Consider the following 12,500-nt stretch of genomic DNA (forward strand, 5'->3'; position numbering starts at 1 on the left):
GTTTCCCAAAGACATGGCCTTGCTTTATATTCGCTGATCAAGGTTTCTGGCTGTTGATCCTTGTCCGCCATCTTTGTTGCAAAACATGCTGGAAGCCTAGGCTTGAAAATAAAATAACCATTCGTGATTGGCTAGCAGCGCGAACGTGACTCGATTCAGGACACAACTTTGTTGGAAGAGCGGCAAAACACTGCAACATTGTTGCGTCAAGCAGAATTGTTGGTCGCAATGTTTGATCAAAAGCAAACTCCATCCAACATTTGATCAAACAAAAGATGTTGGACGAACATCATCCAACATGGGTGGCCAAACGGTCGAACAATGTCGGATCGAGCAAAGTTGAAGCGTTGAATCTAACTTTGTTCGATAGTTTTGCCAGGGCTTAATACCTAACGTCTGTTGGCCAAAAACCACCCAAATTACCAATTTTTCGACGGAAACTTCATTCCAGACAATAATTCGCTGGACATGTAATCAAGGTAAACATGCAAGATCTGGAGCGAGAACAAGCAAACATTTTGAGGGAAAACACATTATTGTGCGATGGGGAGACCACCACAGGGAGACAACCCGAAGTATGCGAAAGCGCGTGACGGCACGTTATTTTGCAACAGTTGTAACGGCCGATTGAACTGATCAAGGAAAATGTTCCATAAAAACTTCAAATTACGGCAGTTCTTTTCGAAAATCCATTTTATGGACAGCCAGATGAATGAAGTTCACTCACCCACTATTTTCTTCGTTGTCCTGAGTGATTTGATGGGTTTTTGGGAGGCTTCGATTTCCCTTTCATATCCTTCGCGTCGTCACATACAATATAAATCGACACTGCGCAGCTTCCAAAACCGCTCACGGCCGAGTGCCTGCAGAACTTAGCCGAATTTCTTTCACTTCCAAAGGTCGCTCATTTCTCAGCCTTGGCACATGAAAAGGCGGTAATTTTGCTAAGACTATTTGCAAAATTTGTGAGACACTCCCGTTAAAAAAAAAAAAAAAAAAAAAGGCTGTTGTAGGTACCAATACCCGCCGTATGTACAATTCCAACCTTTTCACTCCCCCCCCCCCCTCCCCCCCCCCCCTTCCTCCTTCTCCCTCTTTCAATGTTGGCTGTTTTGAGTTTTCAGCAATTTTTGGGGTCTTATGCATTATGCATAAAGACCCCTACCTAAGTCAGAGGCAAATCTTGTCAGTTTGTCACTTTGAGGACGAGAACACACGTGACAGTCTGGCTTGTAGACTGGGTACTAGTGATTGCGCGTCTTTCAATATTTGTTCATGACATCAAACATTGGCCCATCTATGTCTCTTAGAAATTCACTTCTAGAAGTATTTTCAAACTCTTAACTGAATTACAATAATTGTTGTTTGTTAACTACTGGCATTAATACACTATATTGTAATGAATACACTTTTAACAAATATTGAAACCATGTCTGGAACACCAGTTAACAGTAATAGTCATTTGTTCGCTCAGACCATCTTACAGAACTGTGTAGATTATTTCCAATAACCAAAATATTGTTCAAAGTAGAGTTATCAAAGAAGAATTGTTCAAAGTAGAATTATCTTGTATTTGATGGTATATAATAGCAGTAAGTGACATTGCTACACATTGCTTACCAGCATTCACACCAAAGATTACTTCATTTGCTTGGCTAGAGTCAGTGGACACAGTGGTTGCTAGATCAATGATATCAAATATTGTAGGACCTGGATTTTCCCCACATCATCACCTGTATTTTTAGGTATTGCGAATGCTGTGTGTACCATCAATGTTTATTACTGCTACTCCAGTAGATGCTGCTAGTAACACTGTTGGATTCTCAGGATTCATTGGAGCATGTCTATAGATTTTTACTACAATTCTAAGATGAATCATCAGTAGATGTTCAATAAACAAGTACCCTCAGAGCTTGGTGCAAATTACCAAACTACTGGAAATCACAGTCCATCAGCAATAACAATGTATAAACAGCCAAGAGGAATATCTGATGACCATTGACCAATTACGTGAATCAGTTAGATCATTAAATAATTAAAAATGCAATGCAAAGCTTTCAACAGGGTGCTTTCATGGACTAGAAATAAATGAAAACCTCAACAGGCTGAAGTCACAAAATGTTAAACCAGTTAATTTATTTATAACTGGAGGTCAGGTAGTGCTGGGAAAAGCCATTTGATCAAAACAATTTACCACACTCTAGTTGAATTTCAGCATTCTCTTGATCATTTATAAGATCGTATGAATAAATGACAGTGCCATGCTTGTTTTTTAGCCATTCTAGTGCTTCTGTTACTAGTAAATAGCTGATAGAGATGCTGTAGTGTGCACCAAAAGTTGTCTAAAGTGTGCAAATTGCAATAAGAGAAAGATTAGCGGCAAGTCATCGATGTAAAATTCTAAACTGGGCCTGAAATTTGAAGCATACTGAAGAAACCCATTTCACTGCTGCATTGTGGCAAATTTTCAACCAACCACGCATGGACGCATGGTGGGCTGAATGGAGTTAAACTAAGCATAAGACCCCAAGTACGCATTGCGGACCTATTTTTTTGCATTGCTAGCAACATTGATAACGGGGGGAGGGGGGCTGCAGTGTGGGAGATAATAGGTAAATTAATAACGCCCCAACAAGGTGAATTTGCAACTTGTTGTAGCATCGTGACAAAAATCATTGCATTGACGCGTACGGCTCTGCAACCTTAAAAATCCTCTTCGATTTTCAAGATTTGCTCAGGCTTTTCCCATCGCCATATGATCGGGACAGACGGTGGTCGATCATTGGAATTTGATCAAAAGCAAATAAACCAATTGAAAGGCGCAGATTTTCCCCAAGAGGGACAAAATTATAAATCTGCTAAAAAAGATTATAAGTGATTCTAGCAAAATTATCAGCTTTTCATATGCCCAAGCCTGGGAGGTGAGCGACCTTTGCAAGTGGGAGAAATCAGGGGCACCCAACGAGAATATTGTTCAAAACCACTTAAACATAGCATTGTTAAACGTATTTTCGTATTTAAACGATAGATATAGGCATATTTTTATCCCCTAAAAAATTTTTATCTGTTCGGATTTCCTAGCTGAAAGTGTAGTGATACGAAAATTATAGGGGTCAAAACTTACCTTTTCGAAAATTTCAGCCAGAAAAAAGGCTCCCGAAAATTCTAGGTGAACTTTTTAGGATAAAAATCCGTGAAAATCGGCAATTATTCCATTTTTCAGATGTTCGAAAATCCTAGGACAGGCAGGCAAGCAAGACATTTTAGAACAAATGTTCCGAAAATTCTAGATCTCAAATCGTCTTTCGAACAGATATTTTCCGAAAATTGACGTTGGGTGCCCCTGAGAAATTCGGCTAAGTTCTGGAGGCTGTCGGCCGTGAGCGGTCTTGGAAGCTGCGCACCATGTCTATTTATATTGTATGTGACGACGCGTCGGATCTGATGGGGAAATCGAAGCGTCCGTAAAACCCACCAAATCACTCAGGACAACAAAGAAAATAGTGGGTGAGTGAACTTTATTCATCTGGCTGTCGATAAAATGGATTTTCGAAAAGAACCGTCGCGATTTGAAGTTTTTATGGAACATTTTCCTAGATCAGTTGAATCGGCCGTTACAACTGTCGCAAAATAACGTGACATCACGCGCTCTCGCATTTCTTAAGCCCGTTACACACGAGCAAGTTTTCCCTAACAAGTGTCATTGACTGACAATGTTCATATGCTCATGTGTATGAACGACAAATTTTCTTTGACGAGTTTTGCATTGACAAGTCTTAATGGCTGGTCATTGTAACCGAATTAACAACTTTTCTTTGACAAGTTTTCACTGTAGCCAGCAAAACAATTACACAGCGGACGACATAAAAACAAACCACGGGGGGCCATTGGAGTGAGTCATCACAAGAACAAGACCGCTGTGCGCCCGCAATTTCTCAATTTTCTTGACAAGTTTTCTTTGTCGACCCGTACAGACGAGTAAGTGTGCCAATTTGCAATGTGTCAATTTTTATCCTTGAAAAAGCACTTGCTCAAAAGCTAGCAAGTGCACTTGTCAAGGAAAAAAATGGTATGTTGTTCTTTCAACACCAGTAAATAAAATTTGCCAAGTCAGAGCTTGTCAATGAAAACTTGCTCGTGTGCAACCGGCTTTAGAGCAGTCTGCCTGTTAGTTAGACCACGAGGGAATTTTTTGCAAATATGACGCTGCGAAAATATTTTCACTTTTTCAGCGATTTTAAGGCTTGAAATTTCTTCCAATGAAAAGCCTTTTCTTTATCCTTTCCGAGGCCTGTAGTGTCGGATGGGTTCGAATGCGCTGAAGTAGAATGCCTTATATGTAGGCGTAATCAAAGCTACAGGACCGAGATTTTCAGGGAAACTGGGGCCATATCTCACTAGTAGACTCGCGAATTTTACAGAGATCGATTGCAATGGCGGCGTTCTACGAAATCCTGCAAGAATGATGCGTGCACTCATCATTTTCGAAGCCCGGAAGGAAATAGAGTTTTAAAGCAACCATGAAACAAATAAGACAATTCCTAAATCCCTTCTACGAGTGGACCTGGTCTCGGGAGACTCGACTCTCGCCTGGTAAACAAGTTTTTTCGTACGAATGACTTATAAATCCAGTTAACACAAACGATAAAGTATAACTTTAATTTAGCCGAACAGTCTAACTTTTGAATGACGTTTTTTCGCCTTTAACTCTGTGTCTGGTTTCGCATAAAAAATATGCAATATAGCGCACAGTGAATTATTGTCCAATTTGTCAATTTATGAATAAACTCAACCTTCAAAATTAAAAAAAAAAAATATGTTGGACTTCTTTTAAGGGCGTGGGTTCTGCTGGAAGCAGGCTGGTCTATTATTTGTTATATATATTTTTTTCTAATCATCGTTATTTTCTTTTCTGTAATCTGTTTACAGGAAGGAGATGGCAATAATTCGTTTAAAAGGCTTAATTGTATCAATGTTACTTGTTCTGTTCTTCACAACACTTCCTATCGCCACCCTGGTTTCAGTAACAACTCTGATATTGACTGGAACTCACTTGTCATCATTTGCAATATTCACACTTCTTCTAAGCTTTACAATATTAAGATTCATATTTTGCTACAACGTGGCTTTCACCATGCTAGTTGCTTCGGATGGAAAGGTAGCACTTGATAGAATACAGACATTCCTGATGGAGACGGTAACGAAGTTCGAAAGAAACGGAGAAAACAAGACCCAAGATCAAAATCCATGGAAAATAGATCTGGTGACACCAGGATCATTCGCTACTAGCACAGTCTTTAAAGAGCCTTATGTCTCAATTTCTAAAGCGTCCTGTTCCTGGAACCAAGAAATTTTGACCAACACATTGAGTGACATTACCCTTAATGTGCGAAATGGTAACCTGATAGCGATAACAGGTGCAGTTGGAAGTGGAAAATCCTCTCTATTAACAGCTATTCTTGGAGAACTTCCCCAACATAAAGGATCAATTTCATACCACGGAAAGGTAGCCTATGTTCCCCAAATACCTTGGGTATTTTCTGGCTCCATACGAGAGAATATCTTGTTTGGATTGGCTTTTAACGAAGAGAAGTTTCAACAGGTTGTTCATATATGTGAGTTGACGAAAGACTTGGCGAACTTCGCAAATGGCGACCTCACAGAAATTGGGCAGCGAGGCGTTACCCTCAGTGGAGGTCAGAAAGCACGTGTGGGTTTGGCTCGTGCAGTGTATTCAGGCGCTGATATTTACCTGCTTGATGATCCACTGAGTGCAGTCGATGCTAAAGTAGGAAGACGACTTTTTGAGAGTTGCATACTAGGTCACTTATCAGGTCATATTCGTTTGCTGGTCACACACCAGTTGCAATATTTGAAAGATGTGGATCGCGTCGTTGTGATGGAGAACGGTTCAATCATTCACCAAGGGGAGTACGCTGAAATTCTAGACCATGGAGCCTTACTGGGAGTAGCAGGATTGCCTGAACAATGTGAAGATGGACCTGGATTCCCAGAGACAGTCAGACTACAGAAGATTAATAATAATGGGATTTTAAAGAAGGAGCTGGAAGGGTCATCGATCCCCTCAATCAATGCATGCAATATTCCTGGGATTGGTCAGCAACAAACCTCAGATGTGAAATTGATTGAACGAGTCCAAGACAATAAAGAGATGATCGATACTCAGCACGATTTTTCAGTCTCGATCGTCTCAGGCTCGAAAGGATCAGCAGAAGGTAAAGATAGTGAGGCCTTTGAAGAAGGAGATAACAAAGTATTCGGACCTGATCCGCAACCAGAGATGAAAAGAATTTACCAGGATTTGTCTGAGCCCTTTGAGAATGCTCCTGGTGTTAAGGAAGCGGACGAATTTCATGATAAAGGTATGGCCAAGAAGTCAATGAATGAGCCTTCCGTCTCATCTGTAGCAGGAGAGCCAAACGACGCCTCTGTAGATGATTTTTATCCTACTGATTCCCTAGCACTCTTAAACATGAGTGATGAGCTAGATCCTGAGGAAAGAGCAGTCCTTGATTTAAGGGAAGACGAGGAAACCAAGAGTATTGGAACTGTGACCTTTAGACTGTACTGGAACTATTTTAAGGAAGGACTGCCTGTTTCTGCGATAACACTTCTTGCAATTTCCCAAATGTTTGCTCAAGGTAAATCTGATTTAATGACTTTAAAATTATTTTTGTGTTACATACTATATTACGACCACTCACGGTAAGAACGTCTACTTTTGGGGCTGAGGCTGAACGTTCTTGTTTTTTGTTTGGCGATTTGAGCCAGAAACTGTCTGGAAATTTTCCTAAGGGATACTGTCATGCTAAATTTGCTATTTTTATGTCAAAACTGAATACAAATCTAAACTAGTATTTTAGATCACACGTACAACACATCCGACAACCTACTTAGAAGATTCAAACAAAAAAGAACTTCAATGGTTATTGACAACAAAACAACAGCTTTATTGATGCAAAGACGTTGTTTAGTGTTTTGAAGTTTGACTAAAATAGCGTGACAATACCTCTTAAAGTCGTGTGGTGTACTAAATTCAACTACAAAGTGAGTTGTTCTGCAAATTACCATGCAAAACGGAAACCACATTGTTAATGTTTAAAAAACGCCCCTAAGTATGTATTTGACGGTTAATAGACCATTTTACAGTTGTAGCTAAGTTACCTGGCCTACGAATGGAAGCGAGGCTGCCGGTGACCCTGTTTTGATACAAACCTCCGTGCTTTTGTAATGTTAATACGGACTAATTAGAATTACAACAACACAATTTGCATGATAAAAACAGTGGGGGCTGTATCAATGCAAGGTCACCGGCAGCCTCACAGCCATTCATAGGCTTAGTTGCCGAGCAAACAACTATAAAATGGCCTATTGTCGTGTTAGACTACATTTATTTTTTCTTTATTTATAACTGATTCTCAGTCTGGGTATGTACTTACTATGTTCTTAAAATTATGATTAATCTAAGCCTGAACGTCTTGTAACAAAAAGGCTGTATTATGTTTTAAAGAATTTACGGCTTGGACAATCGTGAGACACTAGCATACTGGCCTGCTTAGCAAGCGTTTCCAGCGGGCGAGGAGGGAACTCTTTTTTCGGCCGCGCGAGAATAGAGCGAGCGCCAAAAAAAATATGGAGGTGGGAGGGGAGGAGAGAAGAAGGAAACGCTTGCGGACAAACCCCTCGATTTTGAAAACTCCCATTCGCCCACGAACGGGGTCTCTGATTAGCGCGGCTCGGATTTTTTGATTGACACCTCTCAGTCCCTCATGTCAAAATAATGTATTGCTCGTAGCAAGTGAATGAATCAGAGAAAGTAATTCGCTTTCGGTAGACTGATTTTCACTTTTCGCTCGCTGAAATCGCTCACTACGCAGGCTAAATGGCAGAGAGATCTTCTTTTCAAGAAATAATACATCAAGCAGTTAGCTCCGTTGTCGATGAAGGATTTAGCGGTGGCTTGAGAGAAGAACAACAAATTTCGATGTAAAAACAACTCGTCCAAGGGGGAGATTTGCTCGCTGTTCTTCCCACTGGTTTCGGGAAAAGCCTCATTTCTTACGAAAAACAATGCTTACGTATAAATTATTAGGCCTCTCAAAAGTATTGCGAATGATCAAATCAAGGAAGACTTCAATGGGGATTTCGGCTAGCTGGTAAACAGACTCCGAAACGATTCAATCTTGCAAGATCATTTTGTTTAATTTTGCACCACTTTGGAGCAATACTGTTGAAATTCTGTGGTGTAATACCGACGCTTTGGGATTTAAAACCTTGACATTATTGCAGAAGCAAGTGCAACACTATTTATAGCTCTTTCTTTGACTTTAACATCACTTTCTTCAATACACAAGCGCCAAGAACAAGGTGTTAATTACACCACCGAACAGAAAATTGTATAGGAAAACCTAGTAATGACGGTGGGCTTGTTTACAACATTTCAGAGGCTCTGACATTTCAATAACCCCTTTCACGGTTAGTTTTTTCATTTGCATTACAATGTAATCTAACGTGAATACGAGGCAATTTCGGGTTGAAACTACAAAATAGCACGAAATTGCATCACATACATGCTAGATTATATTGTAATGCAAATAAGAAAAACTAACCGTGAAAAGGGCTATAGACCCTTTGCATAAATGGCGCCCAAATTTGAATAACAATACTTGATACATCCTTAGCCTCGTGTTTATGTTTCAAGACAAAGGATTTTTCTCATAAATGTGAGGCTAAGGATGTATCAAGTATTGTTATTCAAATTTAGGCGCCATTTATGTAAAGGATCTATTGAAACACTTTTGTTCACAGCATTTGGGACCTCTTTGTAGCGGTTAGCTGCCGCATGCAATTTGCCTTACCGAACATTAAATCTTATCGTCGCCGGAAATTCGTACGAGAACATTTCCATAATTGTACTTCGAGGCCGCCTTCGGGAATTAAGAGTATCTGTTTTCTAATTAATCAATATTATCGTTATTTTCCTAGTCAACTTTTTTAAGCTTCTCTTGCCCAAAGTTCATTCCCGCTAGGTCAGACCAAACGACAGCCGATGACACGTACGACAGGTCAAGTAGGCAGTTTTCAAAATGCAGGGGTTTGTCTGCAAACGTTTTCTTTTTGTCTCGCCCCATTTTCGCGCGGCCAAAACATTAAAACTCTTGCTACGCAGGCTACTAGCATACCGAACAGAAATTTTCTTTTTGGTTTTGGTACGGTATAATTTTACGGTGAAGGGACAAATAACGCAAAAATATTTCAAAGTAAAAAAAGCGTTCAGCAAAAGGTGTACTGTTTGTTTCTATTGTATCCTTGTGATTAGAACTGAAACACAGTTATTGCTGTTGTAAAGATTAAATTGAGGATAAAAGTACCATATTGACACTCCTTTCATTGACTTTTTCTTCAATTTTACTAATATGAACACTGTTCCAGTTTGCCTCTTAGCTCCAAATTGGTGGTTGTCTAGAATAGCCGAGATGTCACATGACCAACAGATGGCGACGAACACCCATGTCATTTATGGTAGTTTAGTGGTGGTAGCCCTTGTTGTCATGACAACGTCGTCTTTCTCCTTTTACTACCTCCTCCTCAAAGCGGCTGAAAACCTTCACAGTAAAATGACGGTGGCGACTATCAAGGCACCTGTAAAGTTTTTTGATTCGACCCCAGCTGGGCGTATCCTGAATCGGTTTTCCAAAGATATTGGTTGTATGGATGACGTATTGCCACCGTTATTTCTTCAAGCTCTTATATACTGCCTCTTCTCCGTCAGCGCTATTTTCGTTCCAGCTGCAACAAACTACTGGCTCTTCTTGGCCCTTCTCCCAATAATTGGAACATTTCTTTACTTTGCACGTTATTATTTGAGGTCCTCCAGAGATCTGAAGAGAATTGAAGCGATCAAATGCAGCCCTGTATACTCACACATCACGGAAACAGTAAATGGCCTGGAAATAGTCCACACTTCAAACATGAGAAAGCCCTTTTTGGAAAGACTAAAAAGGTTAGTCTTCATTTAACCGTTTGATTCATGTAAGAGTGTATAAGTAACAAAACAGTAAAAACAAGGATTTCTCCAGACAGAGCAGGGAACTCGTTGTCTGAGGGCTCCTTCAAACGTTTACGTTGACTGAAATAATTTAACAACTAAATAAGCCAAAAAGGAACTGGTTTTTCGGTCTGACAAGCTTACAACGATGACTGCAGCTATTGACAATCGACGGTCTGACAACCGACGGTAATTGAAGTCAACCATTTTCTAGGGTCTGGATAGAGGTTGTCAGTTATCAGTTAAACCTTTCCCCATTTGTCTACTGTCAGTGACATTTCGTGCTTACCCTTTCAGTCCTGAGCGTAACGTAATGCTTTAATTCGTTGGTCACGCAATGACCTTGACTTTAAATCACATGAACATTTTGTGTTCACTTCGCACATGGTCACGTAACATTTCACAATTATTCGCCGAAGGGGAGGTGAATATCGGTGAATAAAAACCGAGACGAAGTCGTTTTGTTTAGCCATGACGAAAACCAATCAAATAAAGAAAACCAAACAAAACAATCTAAAATGCGTTAAAACAAGAAGAGGTGGAAAAATGATAAATATCCCCTAACATAGGAAGTTTCCAAGAAGAGTGTACCACTATACTGCGTACTTAGGTTACCAAATACCATCACGGTCGTGCATTTTCCTTTAAAAACAAGAGTGCCAAATAAACTTCCGACTGGAAGTCGAATATTCGGAATCATCTTTTTGGATTGAAACCGGCGAAAAATGCAGGAAGAAACACAGGCGCCTCAAGCTCAGTGTGAGCATGGCCGACAAAAATATAAGGATTTGTATGTGAATCCCAGAGAAATGTTGGCAAGCCTGCAAGACATGCTGACGATCAGACTCAATAGGACTGTTCATTTCGTTCTAAGCTGAAAGTCATTTTCCTGATGAAAAACTGCACTTAGTTAGGACAACTTTTTCTTTTGTCCTGTGTTTGTTTATTAAGAAAGAGGATGTAACGTAATGATTTCATTCGTTTGTCACGCAATGATCGTGACTTTGAATCACGTGACTATTTTTTGTGTAATTTCACTTCTCACATGGTCACCATTGAAAAAGCTGTGTTGTGTTTTTACTAGTATTTTATCGCCGCTTCTGTTTGTTATTCACATGAAACACTGACAGTGAGACTGCAAGATTTTTCCCCGCCCTAAAGTGAAAGGAAAGGTCCTGGAAACGAGGTCAATCTCTCTTCTGAAGAAGATTAGCCAGACGTTAAAACCATAAACAAGATTCAAGTATATACTGCGATAGTTCCTAAATCAATACAAAAAATTGTTTTAAGGAGCAGTCGTGGCTCAGTTGGCTAGTGCGCGGCTTTTGGAGCCAGAGGTCCCCAATTCGATCCTCCGTGACTTCAACGTCTGTTTCGACTTTCCTCTGATCCTTGTAGCTATAGCTTTAAATACCCGTGAAACGGAGAACTGACAGAGGGAGGGGGGTAAAGGGCGCACCGTCGGCTTCCATTGATACCAGCCTCGTAGCTGGAGGAACTACCGACGCTAAATGAAGTTATTTTACCTTTACCTTTACCTTTAATATGAAAGGCAATTGTTTTAACTAATTGCGATATTCAATATACTTGACCAAAGTGTAGGAAGTTATAACTCCTTCCCTGACCCATTTTCCGAGATTACAGCGTCTCACATGTGTAAAAGCGGTTGGCCTTCCTTTCTTTCAAAATCCCATCGGCCATATTGATTTTCCCCTGATTGTCCTGTACTCTACCTTCTTTAATTTGTAATTCTCTTTCTAGGTATCAGGACGAAAACACACAAGCTTTTTTCATGGCAGTGTCTGCTAATCGTTGGTTGAGCGTACGTCTTGATCTGCTAGCTAGTGTGTTTGCCACGATTGTTGCAGTGGCTGCAATTTTGGCTTCGGAAAATCCTGGTCAGTAAGTTAGTCCGAACCCAAACTGACACAAATCCTTTTATAGAGAAATATTATGAAGTCATTTTTCCTAAAGAATTTTGTTTCATTTGCTCATTTGCTTTCCATAAGTGCCATTTTATTCCTTTTCCATTAACGCGAGACTTTGCCATTGCTTTCCCCGTTGAAAACATGGCCGGATTCTGACGTTAGTGTTTACATACAAGTTGAGCTGGAAATAAAGAAAAATGAAATTACCTGGAAGTGCTGGGGATTCTCCAAATAAAGACAGCACTTAAAATTACTTCACTGCTTATTTCCTCATTTCCAGCATCCAACCGTTTATTTATATTTTAACAACGAAAAACGAAAAATACCTACTAGATGAATAATCTTCACAGTTCATATATTTCAACAACAACAACAACAATAATATTTATTACAACACTTCACATTAGGATAAATAATACACGTCCCACCCAAAAATAGCATAGCTAATCGAGTTGGGTGGGAGCCAATATAAACTAGTAATAGTTGACACTACAGCTGCCCCC

At 40.0% G+C, this 12,500-nt stretch overlaps 1 protein-coding gene across 2 annotated transcripts in view; it reads left to right on the top strand.

The window, feature by feature from the left end:
- LOC137997652 (ATP-binding cassette sub-family C member 4-like) overlaps positions 1-12,500 on the top strand; it is a 43,298-nt gene that overhangs the window by 20,902 nt on the left and 9,896 nt on the right. For both annotated transcript variants that reach the window (XM_068843756.1, XM_068843757.1), the window contains exons 4-6: positions 4,930-6,662; positions 9,454-10,024; positions 11,831-11,967. In XM_068843756.1, the coding sequence (XP_068699857.1) occupies positions 4,930-6,662; positions 9,454-10,024; positions 11,831-11,967 (2,441 nt within the window). The remainder of the gene's footprint in view (positions 1-4,929; positions 6,663-9,453; positions 10,025-11,830; positions 11,968-12,500) is intronic.

Source organism: Montipora foliosa, chromosome 3, assembly GCF_036669935.1.
Source record: "Montipora foliosa isolate CH-2021 chromosome 3, ASM3666993v2, whole genome shotgun sequence".
Lineage (NCBI taxonomy): Eukaryota > Metazoa > Cnidaria > Anthozoa > Scleractinia > Acroporidae > Montipora > Montipora foliosa.